We start from the raw sequence: 21,393 nt of genomic DNA on the forward strand, positions 1-21,393 counted from the left end.
TCGGATGCTCAGTTCACCTCAACTAGCTCATTTTTAGGTGGAGCAGTGGCTCTACTTGGAGTTTCCTCTGGTCATCCAAGCCCCTCATCCTATTTCTAAGGCTGAGCCCAGACACCCTCCCAGGAATCACATTTTGACTGCTGGGACCCGCCTGTCAATCTCACAGCCCATTCTACCCTCACTTGTGAACAAGAGCCTGAGATACTAAAAGTCCTTCACTTGGGGCAATGACTCACTCCCCACCCAGGGAGGGGACAGTTGTTTTCCAGCATAATATGTTGCTATGCAACAACACGTTTAGTTTACAGTTCAAGAAGTTCCCTTGCTTTTTGGTCATGGTTTACTGTTTGTTTTGATTCTTAATCCCTTTATTTAACACTACAATTATCTGCTGTCCTGGGGTGCCTGATCCCTTCAAATTTTAGAAAATCTACACATATTTGGCTAGTGTTCATTTCAGACCTTCGATTGAGTTGTGGTGATTTCTTTGTCCCTGTGTTCTGCCACATACAAACAGAGCCTATTCAAAGAAATGTGTGAGAAATATGCACGACAGAAAAAAAACACAATTCACATGTGAAAACCATGTATTCTGTACCAAGCAGTTCAGTTTTATAACAAGAATTGATACAGTCATAGTCTCTACTGTTTCTGAGAGTCCTGAATCTGCCATTATACAATGGCTGCATGGCTATAACAGGATTCACACACATTATTAAAGTGAGCTTGTGGAAGTGAAGGTGTTATGTCTGTCCTGGATTTGTTTTTTAGCGTTTTGTAGTTGGAGGCAAGACTCATCATGTTATCACTGTTGGACAATGAGGCATCACTGTCAGAAGTGCAGGTTCAGATTAGCTCCGCCTGATCTCATCCATCAACAACCTCAAATCCAGACAGAGGCACCTCTGTGGGGGCAAAAGGCTGAGTAATAAAAGGTCAAAACAACAACAGCAGCAAGAGTAAACCATGCCAAGTTACTCTCTGGACAAATTGGCGAACAGAAAATCCAGCAGGTGATGACCAGAGTGTAAAAACTGCACATCGCTCAACCTGACGGCTTTCAATTTCTCTTGTGAGATGCTGAAGGCAAAGCTAACAGCATGAACCTATCCATCCTCCCTCGTGTCAGGAGTTTATTTTCATAAATCACTTTCAGGGGTTTTATTCCACCCACAGGGAACAATGGGACCTGTCAGTCTGTCAGGATACAAAAAAATTAGAAAAGGAAGAAATGTCACGACTGTAAAGCTTTTAAAGAATATAAGCGGAAGTAATTTTACCCAAAATGCCTTCCATGAGTCAAACTGCCCAACAAAAGCCGAATTATGTTAGATTTTTATATGTTGAGCTGAAGAAGCACTTTAACAAAGGCTGTCATTATTTTTTACCTTTGATTGTCTATTAATAGCCAAAGTGTGCCTTTATGTTTCTAAAGTAATAAGCCAAGTGTACCCAAATATACCTACATTTTTTGGCCCGAGATTGAAACCCAATTTTATGAGGTTTTGATTCTGCATTTTTCAAAACCTGAAAACCAAAATGATTTAGCTTATCGATGCTTCTTGGTTATGTGATGTAAATTCATTTTTATCACATCTCTTGTGCAAAAACTCTTGTACAGATGCCATTGTTAGTGGAGCAGAGTGACATGTGACAAACAAAAGCTCAGTCTGATCCCGGTCATCAGCATGTTTCGCTCTGACGCTGAAGAGCAGCCAGGTAAGAAGCCAAACATGTAATTAATGTGAAGCGTGAGCTAAAATGTGTTTTCAGTGAGGACCGCTTTGTCAAGAAACACACGATTCAAATTCATATTTTTCTTTATTAGCTGTTATTAATATACACTTATTGCCATTATTTATATTTGAATCCCGCTGCCCTTCCATGAGCCTTTGTGGAAAGCATCAAGCAACAACAGCACATATTCCTGCCTTTCACATGCCTGTAGGGAGAGCCTGAGGCAGGAAGAGAAGCAGCAAAACAACCCAGAGCAGAGCAGAGCAAATCCGATAATCTAGGTTTCGATCTTTTTTTTTTTTTTTTTTTTTTTACTAATATTAGTGAAGCTTATACTTTGCTTCATCTAGTGTTGTTTAAAACTATCAGTGCTCTACACCACAGACAGATAGCAGGGGAAGTTCTGTTTCTCTCTTTGCATCTCAGCTGTGGTGGCTGAGCCACCTTAAAAAACAGTCTATGATTTATACATTCAGTTAGTTTTGTTTGTAAAGCATTTCTTTTATTAATATTTGCTTGAATGAATGTCAGAAGTCAGTCACGAGTACTTGAGTCCAACTTCTCATTAAACTTCAGCCTAGTTTGATCTGCAGCCAAAGTATTAACTTGCAAATGTAAAGAGACAAGAAAACTGATAAAGTTTTCTGTTTAATTAAGACTGTATAATTTCCAATTCTTTGTCAAGGTCAGTTCTAGCTGCATATATTTCAGTGGAAGTTCCTTTTCAAGCACTTCAGTTGTTGAAGCATTTTTGCCACCTTACATTTAATGTTATGAGAAAGGAAATATTATTTGTATTATAATTTGAATCTATCTCTATGTAACACCATAGCAGAAGCTGACCTGATTGTTAAGTTCTTGAGTCTCGTTATGTGAAGCTTCTTCTGGAGGTTTTAAGTATGTAATGGAACAAAAATGTGCATATTGCCAGTGCAGAAGACATTAATCTTTCCACATCCAGCCTGTTGATATGCATTATGCTTTCGCTGGCGCCTCAGTGTAGGAGTACAAATGACTACAAGAGCCCATTTAGCTTTTATGCCTGAGAGCTACTCTGCCAGTTTCCACATATCTCTGCAGTATATTGTAATTTTTTTGGCGTTAATGCAAAGCTACAGTGTGGTAAAAGTGCAGTAACATTTTGACAAAAGTAGATGATTATGGAAAGAAGGATTTCAGCTTTTCCAACCCTCATGTTTATTATGATGTTAAACTGTTTTAACTTCCAAATGTACTTTAAAAGTCCAGTTCATCGAGCTCTCACTTATGTTCACACTGCTAAAAAACATGTTTTCTTGAATCATAGTTTGACCAGGAGTCCACACCACTCTGTTGTTATGTGAAGAGTGACTGCCGGCTCAGCAGGGAAAATAACCTCCAATCTGAGCCCCATGGCTTCAGGGCCGGAGCCGAGCAAAGCTGGGTGGGTGTTGATGTGGGAGGGAGGTGGGGTCGCACCTTCTCACAGCAGAGTTGGTCATTTCTCAGGGCGAGCCACCTGCTACCCTTGACCACTGCTCGTGTCCTTTAAGATCAGACGAACCATCCTTTCTGTGGAACAGATAAGCAATATAAAGAAACAGAAAAGGACAGGAAAATATTTTTCTAAGTTATTGACGTAAATATACTCCCAAGTTCCCTGGAGAAAACCAAATAAAACCTTTTTCACCCACATCAGTCATAATAGGTAATTTCACTCTCTCTAATGGGTGTCTTGGAGGTGATTGTGGATAGTATTGTTCTACTGAGGAGTTATTAGGGCACAAAGGAGGTCTATTTTAAGACATTTGATTGACTCTTATAACAGATAATGGTGATATTTGTTTATTGTCATCAAGATTCTACCCACGCTCTCCCTTATTATTCTTGTAATTTTCATTTCCTTCTTACTCTTTTTGTCTTTGTGCATCATATTTTTCAAGAATGTTTATTATTGGGTTGGCACAATACTAGAGATGCACGGACTTTGAAAATTAGGGCTGGTACAGACAGCCATTTTTTAAATTTTTGCTCATATGTACTCAGTATTTGCTGATGGCTGATGTTGTCAGCAAGGCTTTTGTCAGCTGATACCAAAGTTAAACTGATGTATCACAGCATCCCTTCTCAAAAATACATTTTTTGATTTTCTACTTGGTTCAAGTTAATAAATTAACAAATACTCAAGGCTTACAGTATTTGGCAGTTTCTTGCTTCAAGTCAGGGATGTACTACACTGGCTGGCGAAACAGTTAAAGTCAGATCCCCTCAGTTGGCACCAAAAATACAAGTTAGTGTACTTTTTTTTTTTTCCTTTTTTCAGTTAAGGCCCACAACACTGGCCAAATTCTCCATCTAAACTGGGTAACATCTGCTTGCCACCAGCTCTGGTTAATGACTCCAACTTTTGCTGTTACAGCGCCCCTTAAGTCAACGTTAACATCAGTGGACTGATAGCATCTAATAGGAACAGCACAGTTCAGCACTATTCTGATCAAGAAAATGAGAATAAAGCTGTATATTCGCTTTGTCAGGTTTTACTAGCATATAACCGGATCAATGAGTGGCAACATTCAACACAGGAATGTGGACAAGCATTGCTAACATTAGCCGCACTCTACAAACCATCTTTATGCTATTTACCCACTGGAGCTGTGATCCTGTCATAAAGAAACAGTGCTCAAATTTAATGGTTCCTGACTGTTTTCTTAACTTTTGTCAAATATAAACTTGCATTCCAACAGGATGTGAAATAATTTGCTCAGGAACATCACTTCTTTAAATCGCAACAAAACTAAATAAGCAAAACTTTCTGTTCTGAAATTCTGTTTTCACCTTGCCATGACAGGGTACAGAGTGTAGATCAATGAGAGAAATAATGATTTTTTTTACTGTAGCATCAGGCTGCAACATAACAAAACTGAGAGAAGTGAAGAGGGTCTGAATTCTTTCTGAGTGCACTGTATAAAGAAATTTGCACTGCTTTAGAAAAGCCAGAAAAATATTCACTATTCAAAATAGGGCAGCTGTAAAAGCATAATAAAAAGTGGTACATTCATTTTAAAATATCAAAAAATTCTGATTATTACTTGGGAGTTTTGTATAAATGGACAATATTTAAGACTTTGATTAATTGCAGGCTTCAGCTACCATTAAATCATCTAATCAAATATAGCACAAGTTGGCTATAAATGATCAAATAGATTGGCAATAACCTTTTGAACCTTATGTAATTAATTCTGATTAAGCATAAAAGAATCTCTCTTACAAGGGTAGACAAGCTCAAGTGTTTCACTCAAAGAAGAAATGATGGACCATCAAGAAGCAAAATTTTACATCGGGTCATAAAATCATAAGTGTTCTGCTGTAATAAAAAAACAAAGCATACACAGGTCAAATAACCTTTAATCCTGATTGTATATTCTTCCTTAGTATTATACTTTATAAAGTGAGTAAGGGCAGGTTTTTATGCAGGACATATCAGGCAGAAACCTGGTATCATGAGGGTTGGACAACATTAGCAAATACTTGTCAACAAGCAGTGAAGCAATAAGCGTTGCAGCTGCAGTTTCTGCTCACAGTTAATGTCGAACAGCATGGAAACTAAGGCCATGCCCTATGCAAATTTACAGCTATTTGCTTTCTTTTCTCTCCATTAGTACACAGTGATGGACTGTGGAGAGGCAAATACTGTCTGGACTTAAGTTGTACCTGCATTTTCAGCCTGTCAATGCAGCAGAAGTCTGCAGAATCTGCATGGCCCTATAGGGTGCATTCCTTGGATGATGTACTTGGGGTTTTTCAGGTTGATTATGGGTTTGAATCCCCGCCTCTGCTGTGCTTCTTTATACATACAGCTTTCTTTACTGTAGAAATGACGATCTGCGAATAAAGAGGAAACAAAGCTGAAAGAAAGAAACGACATTAACTTAGAGAACTGAGAGTGGAGAGGGAGATCGTCATTGACCTGAATCTGCTTTATATATTCTTTGTCCTTTCCTACATTGTAAGGGTAACTGCATGAAAATGTAACCAGACAGGCACTGTTTTGTCTGGACAGAAGAGAATAGAAAAGAGGAAGCAGGAGAATACAATCAAGGAAAAGAGAGAAAGGGGTTTGATGAGATTCCCAAGGACAGAAGGAGGAAGAGGAGCTGAAAGAAAGTAGAGAAGAGTGCCAGGCTGGAAAGAAAAAAAGGAAGTTACAGAGAAGAGGAGAAGAATCAAAACAAACTTGTTAAAATTGAGAATTTCTATCAGTGTCAGTGCAAAAAGAGGGTGTCAAACTGGCAATCAGGGTGTGAAAAACTCTTGAGAAAGTGTTTGAAAGAGAAAAAAAGAGTGAAGGACAAAAGAAACTGAGACATGTCGGGATTTACTGTAAGTTTTTAAGTGAACACAGTTTCTGAAAATTTCTCTTGGCAGGCATCTGAAAGGCTCGTGATCCGTGGTGTGCATGGTTAGAGCCAGCAGTCACAAACATACAAGCACAAACTCACACAAAGCCTTGGCTCAAACCTAATGTGAAAAAGTGTGGCTTGGATTCATTAGAGATGCATTGTTTTGTGTTCTCATTAACATAAAGAAAACTTTATTTTCACTGAGTGCAGCTGTTAGACTTCAGAGGTTTTATGTTCATCTGACTGCTATCAAACTGCCTGATTAATACAACCCATGCGTTTTAAAGCAATACTTAAGTCTTTTTCTACCGCGTGTTCTAACTAAAAAGCTGGTTGCATCATCTGTGCAAACATGATTTACTGAAAGTAGTTGGCATTTCCATTGCTCATTCATAGTCAATGAAATCACCGGTCTACCACAGTCTGAAGCTTTGTTTTAACTTTAGCAAATCATTTTGAGGGTCTGCTCTCCAGTGGTTCAAGTCCTACTTCACAGGGAGATCTTTCAGAGTATCATGGAGGGGAGGAGTATCCAAACCACATGGCTTATCAACAGGGATGCCTCAAGGGTCAGTGCTTGGTCCCCTCCTTTTCTCAATGTACACCACCTCACTTGGTACATTTTCCTATCACTGCCATGCAGACGATACACAGCTTTTACTATCCTTTCAGCACAGCTGTATCAGCTCTGATCTCATCCTGCCTTGCTGATCTACCTAAATTGGTGAAGAACTATTACCTTTAGCTCAACTTGTTCAAGACTGGGTTTATTATCATCCCAGCCAGTCCCACCTTGTAACTAAAGATCACTATTCAGCTTGGATCAAATAAACTCACGCCCACTAAGTCTGCCAAGAATCTGAGTGTCATGATTGATGACAGGTTCATATGGTCTTGATTTCTCAGTCTTGCATTCAATTTACCTTCCATGACATCAAGAGGATCAGACCCTACCTGACAGAGCATGTAACACAGCTCCTGGTTCAGGCTTCTGTAATATTGGGTATTGACTACTGCAACTCATTACTGGCAGGCCTCCCTGCATAGACATTTAAACCTCTGCAGATGATCCAGAATGCAGCAGCACATCTGGCCTTCTACCAACCCAAGACAGCATGTCCTCCCACTTTTCATCTCTACACTCTCTACACTTCCAGTTCCAGCTTGCATTCAATTCAAAACTCCTAACATTGCTTACAAAGCAGTATTTTAAACTTCCTGTGTACCTGGAATCCCTCATCCAGGTCTGCACTCCTTCTCACCCTCTATGCTCGGCCATTAAAAGACGCCTTCCTTCACATCACGGCCCTAAGTCAGAAACTCGTCTCTTCTCCTCTGTTGCCGTTCGATGGTGGAATGAATTGTCTAACTCTATTTGATCCACAGAGTCCCTCTCTACTCTCAAGAGAAAGCTAAAGACCCAGCTCTTAAGAGAACACAGTGCACTTAGCTAGACTCTTCTCTGCTGTTGTCCCCAGTGGTAGACCGCCCCACACTCCCTCTGGGGTTTTTGTGCCCAGGTCTTTGTGAGTGACCCAGCACTTGGTGCTTAGGTCATTATCTGGTGAAGACAATTTAATTGATGGTGCTGATGAGAGGTCTTACGTTAATGATTGGTTGTTTTTTTATTTGCTGATGTTTATCGTTTATACCACATGCATTGCCTCTAGCACTACATGGCAGCACCTTCATCTGATTGGACCTGAAGCACTTTGAGGCACTGACTGATGTTGTTTCCTCTTGTCTTGATATTTGCTTGTTGTACTTACTCTCAGATGTTCATCGCTATGGACAAAAGTGTCTGTTAAATGACTTTGTAACATTGTATCATCTTGACCATGTCTACATGCCTACATGAATTGGCTACAGCCCTGCTGTTTGTTAAGAAGAAGCATCACAATAGGGCTCAACAGTGTGGTGCTGGTGGCAATAATCCCATTCATTTTCTCCATAGCAGATTTGATTATTAGCCATATCATCAGAAGTATCTGAGCAAGACTTACCACCAGCTACCTGTGTGTTAAATGGTGGTATATGCTTCTGTAGAAGATACACGCTCACAAGATATCAACCTTGTTTTAAGAAAAACATATTTTATTCCCAATCTCAGCCAAAAATACTACAATACCCACAACCCAAGAGTATCACAGCAAAGTCTTTGATTGGTGGGGTCTACGGTTACCATGGAACTGACCACCCAGCCAACAAACGAAAGTTGTTGATGATAACAATACATGTCGCCATAGTATGACGTGATAGATACTCAAACTACAACATATTAAAACATCATTTCAAATATAATCACTTTAATGAAGATAAGTGTAGTAAAAAATATAAATACATGGTTTGAAAGCTATCAGAAACAACAAATAAAGTTGATCGCAATTTATTGTGGGATATGTAGTTCCATCCTCCTTGTAAAGAAATACTGTACACAGTTTTGTACCCTTGCCTTTTTCTTAGTTTTGGTATGCAGTTTTTGTGCCAGATCAAATGTTTTATGGTCATGAGTACTAAGGTAGCTTGTTAGCTTTGTTAATGCATTTAAAGCATTGAAATAAGGATTTTACAAAATGTCTATGGAAGATTTGAATGGTGAAATCTGCTTCTGGAACCAGCACTGCCAAATAAAAGTGGGCGAGCACTAATGAGCTCTATAAGCAGTTGAAGAGGAATACCTAATGAAGTGGCTGATGAGTGTATGTCTTTTCCCAAACAGTCATTAACTTATTTTTTTATATACATATTTGGGCTTTCTCCCTTTACTTGATAAGATTGCTGAGGTGAGATGGAAATATAGGGAGAGAGTAGGATAGGTGATGCAACAGATTTGGGATTCATCCCTGCAACCAGTGGGTCAAGGACTCTAGCCTCTGTAAATGGACTCCTGCTTTCCCAACTGAGCTAATTAACTTATTCTGTCATTTAAGGAACCATCTATGTCGGTCAATTTCCATTATTGGTGTGACACCTGATGGGAATTTCTGAAATGGTTGCAGTCAGTACCCTCCTCATCTTTAATCTATGTTTATCACTTTTCAGATTCAGGGTTTTGGAGAAATGGTTTAAAGATTTGTCTATGCTTTATATGGATTATTAAGGTGCAGGTCATCTTTAGTTACTGTAGTTGTAATCATGTTTCACTATAGTGTTGTTTGAACAGCGTAAAGGAGCAGTTTTCTGCACACCTTGCCTTCATCCTCTGGGTGTTCCCTTTAGCATGTACCACTCTATCAGTGGGTCAAGGACACAGTCACTGTTGGTAAGGAGGCCATGCAGAGTGTGATGTCCCCTAATCCCCCACTTCCTCCCTCTAAATCTCTCTCTGACATGCACACATGCACAGCTGAAGTGACAGCACAGTGCCTGTGTGTTTATGAGATGAATAAACAGGTGTCAGAGTAAACATACCCCCCCCCCCCCCCCCCATCTTTGCGCATCGAGGGGAGAAAAGATTACTCTAGGTTGTTTTTCTCACCTTACATCCCCATTTCCTTGTCCACTTACCACTGTATCGAATGGGATTCCCCCCTGGGAGACTTCCAGAGTATATCAAGAGAATTGGAGATACAGAGGCTGGCAAACAGTGAGAGCTGACAGAAGGAAGGGTCAACAAAACTTGTCAACCATCTGAAAGGCAATTTGCAGTCCGTTTGTGCTTTATTTGCAGGAGATTGACAGGAGAGGGTGGGAGTTAAAGAACATTTGCTGCAAACACATGGATGATATTCACCATTACATTGGATTACAGTTATCTAACACTTTCTATATAATTGTAACACTTTGTTCTTGTTTGACCTCCTGAGACATCTGAACTATTCTAATGTGCAGTGAAAGATTCAGTGTTTTCAAAGATCCTTTAGCAAGGTGGAGGTTTGATTCATGTGATGAAAGCGTTGTGAACCTAAAAGCTGTCTTCACAGCAGTGCGTTTTTGCTACATGTCACATGCAAAAAGCAGAACCCGATTAAGGTGCTGCATTCTGGGAGCTTTTACTTGTTCAATTTCTTGGTAAAATGCTGTCTTCAAATGGGTTGAATGCAATTTACTTTGACATGGACTTTACAAAGCTCCATCTTTTCTTTTTGGTTCATTTTCCGCAGGCATGAAAAAAGATTCAAGGCTAACATGGCTGTGAAGTGATCATGGAAGAGTATTTTTTCTCAGCTGCAGGTTCACAGATGTCACTCTGAGATGTTTTTAGCTGACCGGCAAGGTCAGCCCAACACATGGGTCTGTATGTGACTGACTGACTGGGTAACTGAGTGAGTGACTATACTTTCAGAGTTGTACAGAGTTGCGTCAGCAGAGAAGTAGCGACATCTCATGGCAGTTCATGGAGCATAGTGGACCTCTGTTGACGCCATGCTTTGTTAACCTTGCAAAGCAGATGGATTTGCCTGACTCCATGTCTGTCATCAGGCTAATGCATCCTAAAAAAGCCCCAATCCACAACGATGGTGCCAAGCAATCAGAGTTATTTGAGGAGACCAAGCTGGTTTGGTTGTGATCAAAGCCGTTTGCAATGGCTGCCTTTGTGCGTTGATTAGCTCGGATGTAGCTTTTGCATAGCATCAGTTTTACTAGAGCTGGATCAAGTATCTTTATGAGATAAAGAATAAAAACAACACCAAAAACTTGTCATGGTGTGAAAGATGTTTTCGCTCAGGCCGTTCTGCTGACCTGTTTCAGCATAAGTATGTGGTAGTTAGGGGGAAAGGCTTAGTTGTTGTGAGTTGCTAATTTATACTTTTTCAATACCTGGTGCTTGAACTGCTTCAACATCCGTTATTCTTGTATTCCATAGTAGCAAAAATACTGAAGTTTTAGAGAAGAACCATGCAGGTGCATCTCAGTAAATAAGAATATTGTGGAAAAGCGAATTTATTGCAGAAGTTAAATTCAGAAAGTGAAACTCATATATTACATAGATTCATTACACCCAGAGTGATATATTTAAAGTCTTTCTTTTGATTTTGTGAAAATGGAGATAAGACCAATCAGAGAGGGATTTTTAATACAGAGGTGTGGGCCTTCTGAAAAGTATGTCCATTTATATGCACTCTTAAGTCTAATCCCTTAATATTTTTTCATTTTTTATCTCATTTTAAATAGCTTGTTGATAATTTTATTCTTCCTCTATGTTACTTATCTTGTATGTGAAAATGTACTTGGCATAAAAACCCGATTCTGATTCTGATACTCTTCTGCACAAAGTACTGCATCAGTGCGGTGTGGCATGGAGGCGATCAGCCTGTGGCACTGCTGAGGTGATATGGAAGCCTAGGTTGCTTTGACAGCAGCTTTTGGTACTTACGGCAGTGTGGGCAGGCGCCAAGTCCTGCTGGAAGATGAAATCAGCATCTCTGTAAAGCTTGTCAGCAGTGAAATTTCCTGGTAGACAGCTGTATTGGCTTTCAATTTCATAGAGTAGGGTGGACCAACATCAGCAGATGACATGGCACCCCAAACCTTCACTTTACACTAGACTTCAAGCTTCTTTGACTCTGTGCCGCTCTGATTCTCCTCCAGATTCTGGGACCTTGATTTCCAAGAGAAATGTAAAATTTACTTTCATCTGTGCAATGGTCCAGTTCTGTTTCTCCTTCGCCCAGGTATGGCTCGACATGAGGAATGCAACAGTAGTAGCCAAATTCATCTGTGTGATACTCTTGATGAACGAACTCCACTCTCAGTCCACTCCTTGTGAAGTCCCCCCAAATTCTAAATGGGTTTTCCTTGACAATCCTCTCAAGTCTGTGATCATACCTTCACCTTTTTCTACACACACTTTTTCCTTCCACACAACTTTCCGTTAATATGCTTGGACACAGCACTCTGAGAACAGCCAGCTCCTTTAGCAATAATCTTCTGTGTCTTACCCTCCCTGTGCAGCGTGTCAGTGATTGTCTTCTGGAAATCTGACAAGTCAGCAGTCTTCCCCATGACTGTGTAGTCTACTGGACCAGACTAAGACCATTTAAAGGCTTAGGAATACTTTGCAGGAGTTATTTAGATGATTAGAGTGCGACACCGTTAGTTTCCAATATTAAACTTTTTCACAATATTCTAATTTAACTCAACCCTAGTGCCATTATGCTGCAGTAAAAATGACTTTAAACTGGTGATTGAGACAAAAAACACTAACTGAAGGAATGTGCCATCTGAGAGTGAAGGCTTTTTCTCCACCTACAGTTGGACTTGTTTCTTATCAGTGCTGTTCTCCTGCTTGCTATGATGATGCAGGGTTAGCATGCTTTTCTCTTGGTTTCACTCAGTCAAGGTGTATGGATTCTAGCTGTTGCAGTTTTTAACATGTGAGGATGATGATGGGCTGATTTGGGTGGTGCTCATGGTTTCATGTTCCTTCATGAAGCTATACTATGCCAACGGGTCCATTTTGTCACATCGTGCTGCTATCACATTCCTTATCAAACCCATCCTCTTAGGGTGCTTTAGTATTTCAGAGACCGTGGATCTGTGTGCATAAGAGAAATTTGCCCCTGGGCTCACAGCTGACGCCGGGGTACTGACTGGACTTGCTGGAAATGTCAGAGTCTTAAGGCATTCAGAGGTAACATTGTAGCAGAGGATGGCATAAAAAACCATTCTCTGTTATAAAACCGCTTTACTCAGAGGAACACACTGTGCAAACGGCCTTGAGCAGGTAACACAGTAGCAGCTTTTTTTCCTCCAGCTGAAGTCCAAACACCATCCAGGTTCTCAGTCTTATCACAGAAATATTAAGAGGTAATAAATTGTAGCTTCATATCCAAAGATAAGGCTGTTATAAATTGCATTTGATGTGTTTAGTTTTGGATGATGAGTGTTTGCTCTATCTGTGAATTCAAAGCTGAAGGCTGCTCTCTTCTCTCCTGCTTTGAAACACTTGTGATCTCACTCGGCTATTATGGCAGCGTTAATTAGAAAGCTGTTGAAATAGCATTGTGGGAATCTCAATGAAACAGAGTGGAACATCGAAGAGCAGCGGGATGAGATGTATTAAGAGAAAAAGATCATTAAAAACATGGAAGGTAAAAGGAAATCGGGTGAAACAATCTGGGATATCATGATAGTGCAGCATACCAGACTCAACTGGTAAATAGTGAGGGGGAGAAAAGAGGCAGGAGTTGTTTAGACATCTAAAAATAGTCTTTAAATGACTCGTAATGTGCCGGAGGTCTGAGAAATAAAACTTCCCAGATTTGAGAACAGGAGCAAGGGATAAAATGCCACCAGAGAGAGAAGGACACTGAGAGGCATGGTTCAACCTTGTCTGAATGTCAGTTAGAACACAGCAGTGTCAGAGTCTGTGTCCTGTCTAGGACAGCAGTCATGAAAACAGGTGGAAACAGGACAAATCTGCAGCTTAAAGACGCTCTTTTGTGTTTTCTATCCTTGTTACCTTTTCCATATAAGAGATTTTGCTTGCCTCTACTGATTTACCTTTAGGTCAGAAGTCTCATTAACACTAAAGCAAGACAAAAACAGGAAACCTAGTACTCTAAGAGCACAGCACATTAAAAATAAAAGCATGTAAGCCACTAGAGGAAGCTAGATAAGCAAATATCAAAGCCTAGGGAGAGCTTTGGTTGGCAACAACACTTTAAATCACTTTGCTTAAATCCTCATACATTGGTACAGGCATGCTTTGATCTCAATTGTTTAATCCTGCTTTATTCTTACTGCATTAGCCTTGTTGTTAAGTTGTTTACAGGCCTATATATTAAAAAGAAAAGAGTGTTTGAGGTATTAAAAAAGCTAGAAAACTTTACAACTAAAATCTTAGGTAACTAAGTCTTTAGATATCCATTCTTCCTTTCAACAAGTTCAACTTGTTGTATATTCCAAAATCTAGTTGAATTTGTTGCGGGATCTTGGTAAGAAACTTGATTTTTTCCGCACATTTAGTTCCTGTTATTTTCTGTCCATAGAAAAGAATTCATATGAACCCTTAAGATCGAACTAACACTGAAGCAGGGCCTGAATTTCACTGCAGGACTGCGGGAATCATGCACAAAATATTAAATTTGTGCAAATCTTGTTCTCATAATGTGAGAAAACTTCATACAAAATAATGACTTCATAAATATGTAGGTATGGGGCAGAGGTGGAAAAAGTGCACAACTATTGTACTCAAGTAAAAGTACAGTTACTCTGGTTAAAATTTACTTGGGTAGAAGTAAAGTACTGGTCAATAAATAAACTCAAGTTAAAGTCAAATGTATTAAATTTAAAGTTTACTTTAAGTACTGAGTATTAAGTAGCTTCTGAGGAGATGTCCCGTGAAATATGATTTTTCTTCTTTGCAAGAACAAGAAAATAGATCCCCAACCAGGCTATGCCATTATAGTTAAATTTTACACTTTAAAGGTGTCTGTTGAGGTCTAAACTACATATAATTAAACTACATTTTTGAACGTTTTAAATATTTTACAATACAACTAAGTTGGAGTAACTCTTAAAAATATGTAGCAAATTGAATCTCCTCCGACAAACCAGAGAGTCAACCTTATGGCAAGGTTCAGCATAGTGATGAAAAATATTCATTATGTGCCCCTTAGGAACACCTAAAGCCACAGGCATGAATTCTAAGTCAGTAGATAACTTCAGTCATAGTGCAAATTTGCCTCACATCAAAAAAATAAGCATAACTAAACATTCTGCCTCAGGGCATTATGGGGAACGCTTGGAATCATTCGCTCTCTTTGTGCCACTGTGTAGTCAATAGAGGTGGAAAACGTATTTGTGTTGTAAAAGTAAGTAAAAGTACAGTTACTCTGGTTAAATTTATTTAAGTGAAAGTACTGATTTCCAAAAAGTACATGCACCCAAAAAAAAGACTCAATTCCAGTTACTTAAGTAAATGTAATTAGCTCCCTTCCACTCCTGGTGTGGGGTTACTGTGTGTCAGCGTAGCATTCCTCAAAGGAGGCTGCAAACCCACCAGTACACGGCCTATCCAGGAAGGCTGTAGGTGTAGACATTAGATCGCTTTTTGTGGTTGACAGCTCCATCCATACTCTCTCTTTTTCCTCTGTCTGCAGTAGGGGTGCACCGATCGATTGGCCAAAATTGGTATCGGTAGCGATTTCCTTAATTTTAGGAGATTGGTGATCGGCCGATCGGTGTATAAGATCAGTTTCATATGCCTCTACCTACTAAAATGTGAAAAATGAAAGACTAAAGGAACTGATAAAATTTAGTAGTTTGGACAGCAATCCTTTAAACTTCTCATTTATGTTTGAGAGAACTACCTCATGTGCAGTTAAAACAAAAAGTTTGTATTGTTTCACGGGTATTGTTCAATGTTATTCAATAAAATAAGATTGGAACATTGAAGGTGTATGCTGTCAGTTATTAAAAAAATCAGTATTGGCCAAAATCGGAATCGGCAGGTCAGGCTTTTTAAAGATCGGTGATCGGTGATCGGCCAGAAAATTGCAACCGGTGCACCCCTACTCTGCAGTCATTTGCATGTGTGTAGTGTCACATGCTCTGCATCCTGAAATGTCTTGGTACGTCTTGATCAAAGCTCGTCTTCGAGAGGGCACACAGTTCAAAAAGTGAATATCAGGCCCTGTGGAGAAACTTTTCTTTTTGCATCATTTTCAGCTGCTGTCTGTCTTCTCTGTCCCCCATTGAATAAAAAGCCATCCCCACTATAGCTTAATAGAGGTAGATAAGTTGCAAAAATGCAACCCCCCTTTTAACAGCTTTTCTCCCTCATTAAGGAAAATTCATCCATAAAACAAAAATGGCAAAAAAGAGCACTGTTTCCTTTGAAAAGACTGCTCAACTCAAAATAAGAAGTAATCAGTGGAGGTGGGCAGAGCATGGCTGTGTGTCACTGCACGGCTTGGATGCATTATTAGAGACCTAGATTTTTATTGGACGACCAGATATTATCTGAGAAAACTTCTTAGTTTTGATAAATGGGATGTACTGTAAAGTGTCTGTCTGCACAGTTTCCCCATCAAAAGCTGATTATTATGTACAGTACAGTACAAGTTAGTTTATTCCATTCATGTAGAGATGGTTACTTATTTTTGTCATTTAATGACTACAGCATGAAGTGATAAAAAGCACGGGATTCAGGCTACATTAGGGAACAAAAGACGACCCTGAATCCTCCCACATGATGATCAGTTCTTCAAAAAGTGCTTGGCATTTTTGATGTTGCCTATTTTTTTCTCCTTTGTTCCAATTTTGAAGCCCTTTTCTTCTCTTTCAAAAGCACACTGTTCAATTAAATAAACAATCTATGAATGTAGACAGGAACATAATGAGAGAAAAGTTGAGAGGAAGTAAGAGCAGCAGGGGGAGGGTCTGTGTGTCATGCATTAATGATGGAGAATTCAGTGAGTCTGCACCTGAGGATAAAGCAGCCTGAGAGTCCTGCATGATGTTCATCATACTGCCATTACATCCCGTCTCTGGTGGCACTCAACAATAATTGCTTTATGCTGCAGTGACCTTTCCAGTGCCACAGGGTTTAGACAGGAACTCGCAGGTTGTTTTGTTTTGTTGCTCACTGTTCAACTGTCCTCCTACACCGTGTTCCTGTTCAACCTGAAACTGTTGCGCTTTTGGACAGATTTGACTGTGACTAAATCTACAACGCTGCTATTATCAGAGAGACGGGCTACAAAAAAAATGCTCTGTAAACTCTGAACAGTTTGTGCTGTCACTTTAGACTCATTGTGGAGACGTCACTCAACAGGAAGGTACCAGGAGAAAAACTGAACATTAGCCGTCTGGAGTGAACTTTGAAACAAACATAGAGGGTGACAGAGTTATTGCTCTCTTCTCAGGTTTTCATAATACCACCACATTTCAACTTTAAGACAATAAGTGTAAAAACAAACTGATAGCTATTCCTGTTTTCATACCCTGGCTACAAAAATGATATTCCCAGGCACCAATATTAACTAATTTCTTTTGTTTTATTGTGACTCAGGACCAGTGACAGGCCAGTAGCCATTCTTGTGAATGTGATATCTGAGGAGTACCTTGAAGGGTTTCCTTTGAACTTTGCAAAAAAGTTCACTGACAAGAGGATGAACTGCTAAGGTTTTGCAGGGAATGGATCATTGTCAAGGTCAGCAGGCCTCATGTTTATCTATAGCTTTAAAACGTTATATATCTGGACCATTTTGAAGGATTTTATTTAAATTGGGATGTATGATATTGGATTTGTGATGTTATTTACCAATTGATTTTTGCTGATACCAATATCAGGGCACTTTGAGTCCTTATTGAACGCTTTCGGGTTGCTTGCAGCTTATGCTGACTTCCAGAAGGTGTTCAACTTGCTCAATAGAGAAGTTGTAGAGCAGTTTACCTGTCATGGCAGCGTAATTCATTGATCTGCTAATGCAACGGCCTGGATCAACTGTAGACTTGGATCTGCGCATGGGGCAATGGTTTCGCTGGGACAGTCTGGCGTTCCTGGTATGTGAGCATGCAGATGAGAGTCACAGTCTTTGGACCTTGGTCCTACTGGACATAATACTCTTGTGTGGCCTGGGTCTTGACTGATGAAAAGAGGCACTGACTGGGCTCCTGTGTGACAACTTCTCCAGCGCATTTTTGGAAGAGAAAGGTGTTCAAAGATTAGGTTTCATAAATGAAGTAAAACATTGAGAGAAACTGGTCAAAAATAGTTAGCTTTGTGAGTCGTAATGTACTCATTGTGTTATTGAGAGTAACTGCTCAGTAATGTCCCACAGTTAAACTGTCCAGAGATTTCTTATTAAGAGGAGGTGTGAGAGCCTAATGATAGGAAACTAAGAATACAAATACATGAATACAATAGGTACAAATGGTAATGGTAGTGATAAGGTAATAAATAAATAAAAAGCAAACTAAATCTTTACTTTACTTGCATATTAAAGGTTAAAGTCATATATACATGTTCTTTAGATGTCACAACTGCAATGAGTAGAACTTTTAAGAAGCATTTTGAAATTGTTTTTCTTTTTTCACTGTGGCCATTTCCCTCTTTAAATTATTTATTATTGAATGAAGGAAAATATCTCAAGGCTTCTTGCCAACATTAGCTGTTTTTGTTACAATCTGTCATAATCCAGTACACTGTAAACGCAGATAGGTTAATAGAACTCAAAATATTAGAGAAAACTGATTACCTAAAATGTTCAAGTAATACAGACTGTAAAGAATAGTATTTGTTGAGTAGCAGGCATTTAGTCATTTCGAGTTATATCAACCAAATTTTACTTGCGCATTTATATCAACTTTTCTTAACTTTTAAAATTTTATTTTAACTAACCACTGGAAACTTTCCTAGGCTTTAATTCCATTTAAATCCAACCTATTATGACATGTTATAGCTACTTGTTTGTCAACCAGTCCAATTTTTATTGAGTTCTTTAACGTGCCTTGATTTTGAACATTGCCACCAAAGTTAGGCTAACTTTAGAGACTACAACTAACAATGACTGAAAGGTGCACAGGAAGTGCTTTGCCATGGTGCTTGGCTCACCATCCATGCCACATTAAAGTTGTACCCACAGGCAGCATATGTCGAACTCAGCGGGTTTCTTCGCTCATGGTGCAAAAGTGCTTTATGCCCAGAGACATTATTGTAAAACTCTGAACTTAGGCTTGGTTGTCAAATAATTTGAGTATAATGACAAAAGTGACAGTGTACAATTTCCTTAAAACTACTTGACATGTTCTATCAACTCAAACACAGCTAAAGTAGCTGGTTTGGATTTTTAAGTTAACACAGCTGGTGTTTTTTACCAGTTTTTTACTGTCCAGTCTTGCAATGTAGGAGGATGTGAGTTTGATTTATCTTTCCTGGCAGACATTACAACAATTTTATTTTAACATTTCATGAAACTCTTCATTTGCTGCCAGTTTGCAGCAAAATTTGATTCAGTTTAAATAATAATCAGTTGCTGAACTGCATGGTGGATTGTGGTGTCAAATTCAGAGTTACTTAATGTTTTAGTTGTATTATCATAATGAAAATCTAATTTAAAATGCTTCTTTTTTTAAATTTTGACGTCAATTTGTTGTGTACTTGATAACTTTCAGTCTAAGGTTGAGTACAAATGTATTCTCTGGCTGTTTTGGCTTGGCCAGTGATCATAGTTAAATGTTTCATCATCAACTATCATCTGACCTTGCAGGAGAACATGGAAATATTAGCCATGGACTGAAAACCTTATAAAAACAGTAGTAAAGTGCATCGCTCTGACCTTTTCCAGTTTGTTTTCCTGCATTTTGATGATGCAGTTGAACTCTGTTCCTTACCAAAAAGTTTAGCTTCAGTCTTTTGAAAGATCGTCTGTAGAAGGTCATGATTTAATAAGATGGAGGATTTTAGAATCAAAAGTGTCATGCCCAAATTGCAATGATTCATGGGTGATTAAATCAGTGAAGCAGGCGAATAAAGTCCCCTTTCAAGTTAACCAGGCTGCAAGAGCACCAATGTCTGAGCATTAAGATTAAGATTAAATAACACTACATAATGAAAATGATTGATGGACAAAAAAAAAATTAATTAATGAACAAAAGCTGCAATTATTAGTTAGTTTTTTAATAAAAGACTGTTTCTAGACATCTGGATTATCATGTTTATTGATGATCTTTTGTTTTTCTTTCTCTCTCTGTGCAGGAAGTTCATGAAATTCTGAAAGAATATGAACTCAAGTATTGCTTTGTGGACCGCAACAAAGGCACAGGTAAAACTGAAATACACCCTAACATACTTTGTCAAACACACAAAGCTTGTGCTGCTATCCTTGTGAGGGGCTTTGAGATATTATATATACCCTAACCTTGAACTGAACCATGACTAAATAACTAGCCCTTACTGTGTTCAGCTCAAATTAAAATTTTAATCCATAAATGGAGAACAATCCTAAACGTGCTCGGCCATCTACCATAACCTCACAAAGATAGCTGAACAGCACATACGCATACACAGACACATGCAGCTTTGCTCATATTAACATGTAAACACTACTCTAAGCATACAGCCATGTCTTATCTGTCATCACTAATTTGTATTAATGGTTAAATGGAAAGTTGTGTACTGCTGATACTGACAGTGTGGATGGAGTGAGGTATGAGGAATGAGTGACACATTATATAGTGTAAAATACTGTAAAGTGCAGGGGTCAGGCTTGCATATGGGCTGATACTTTAACCTGTAACACTAGAAACCAGGGTCAGTTTTTTTTTCTTAATTTTTTTTTAGCACAGTGATGGTATCTACACTCACCAGTCACTTCATTCTGATGCTCAGCTTGACCCTCAGCAGTTCATCTTGACCATGTCTGCATGCTGAAATGCTTAGGGTGCTGATTGGATTTGCTTAAGTAAGCAGCTGAACAGGTGTACCTAATGAAGTGGTCAGTGAGTGTATGACTGCCTTAACGTCAGTTAGGATTGCAAAGGAACTTTGGATGGTAGATTAAATTACAAACTTCAGTTTTTTCACTGACTTAATTCAAATAAATGAGTATTTAAGCCAAATTTAATGACACATACTGGTTTATAAGGTATACCCATGTACCCTATTTAGAGACCCTATTTAGCAGAAAGGAGGTTCACTAATATTACAAAATGCCTGACAGTAGGAAAAACCTAAACAAAAAGGGAATTTTTCTGTTCATGGATCAATGCAAATGTGACTCAACAGTTTCTAGCATCAAAAGGATGTACAGTATGTCTTTTTTTTTTTTTTTAATAATAAAAAGAAGCCAAACATTTGATTGTTTCAGTTTATTTTCCTGTTAAAATTACCAACATTTTCTAAATCCTGAAACAGGGGTATTAAGCTGTTTTTAGAAATAAATAAATTGTTTCAATAGAAAATCATACCTAACATGGAAAAGGTTCAAATCAGAACTTTATATACAGTGTTTTGAATATATTCCCCTTTCTCGAGCTCTTGATTTTTTCACATATTTGTCAAACTGAAATGTCTCACATCATCAAACAAATTTTAATATTTGACAAAGATAACCTGAATGAATACAAAATGCAGTTTTTAAATGATTATTTCATTTATAAGGGAGATAAAAAAAAACATTCAATCCTGCCTGGCCTCATGTGAAAAAGTAAATGCCATCTGAACCTTGGAACTAGTTGTGCCATCCACTGTGGCAACAACTGCAAGCAGGCATTTGGCGTAACTGCCATTAAGTCTTTACATCACTGTGGACTGATTAAGGTCTTCTTTGCAGCATTGTTTTTATTCAGCTGCATTACTTACTTTTGGAGTCATTTTGGTTGGCCA

At 38.8% G+C, this 21,393-nt stretch overlaps 1 protein-coding gene across 2 annotated transcripts in view; it reads left to right on the forward strand.

Annotated features, from left to right (window-relative positions):
* Positions 1-21,393, forward strand: part of raver2 (ribonucleoprotein, PTB-binding 2) — a 150,850-nt gene that overhangs the window by 16,146 nt on the left and 113,311 nt on the right. For both annotated transcript variants that reach the window (XM_041790749.1, XM_041790750.1), the window contains exon 2: positions 19,765-19,831. In XM_041790749.1, coding sequence (XP_041646683.1) covers positions 19,765-19,831 — 67 coding nt within the window. The remainder of the gene's footprint in view (positions 1-19,764; positions 19,832-21,393) is intronic.

Source organism: Cheilinus undulatus, linkage group 7 (genome assembly GCF_018320785.1).
Source record: "Cheilinus undulatus linkage group 7, ASM1832078v1, whole genome shotgun sequence".
Taxonomy (NCBI): domain Eukaryota; kingdom Metazoa; phylum Chordata; class Actinopteri; order Labriformes; family Labridae; genus Cheilinus; species Cheilinus undulatus.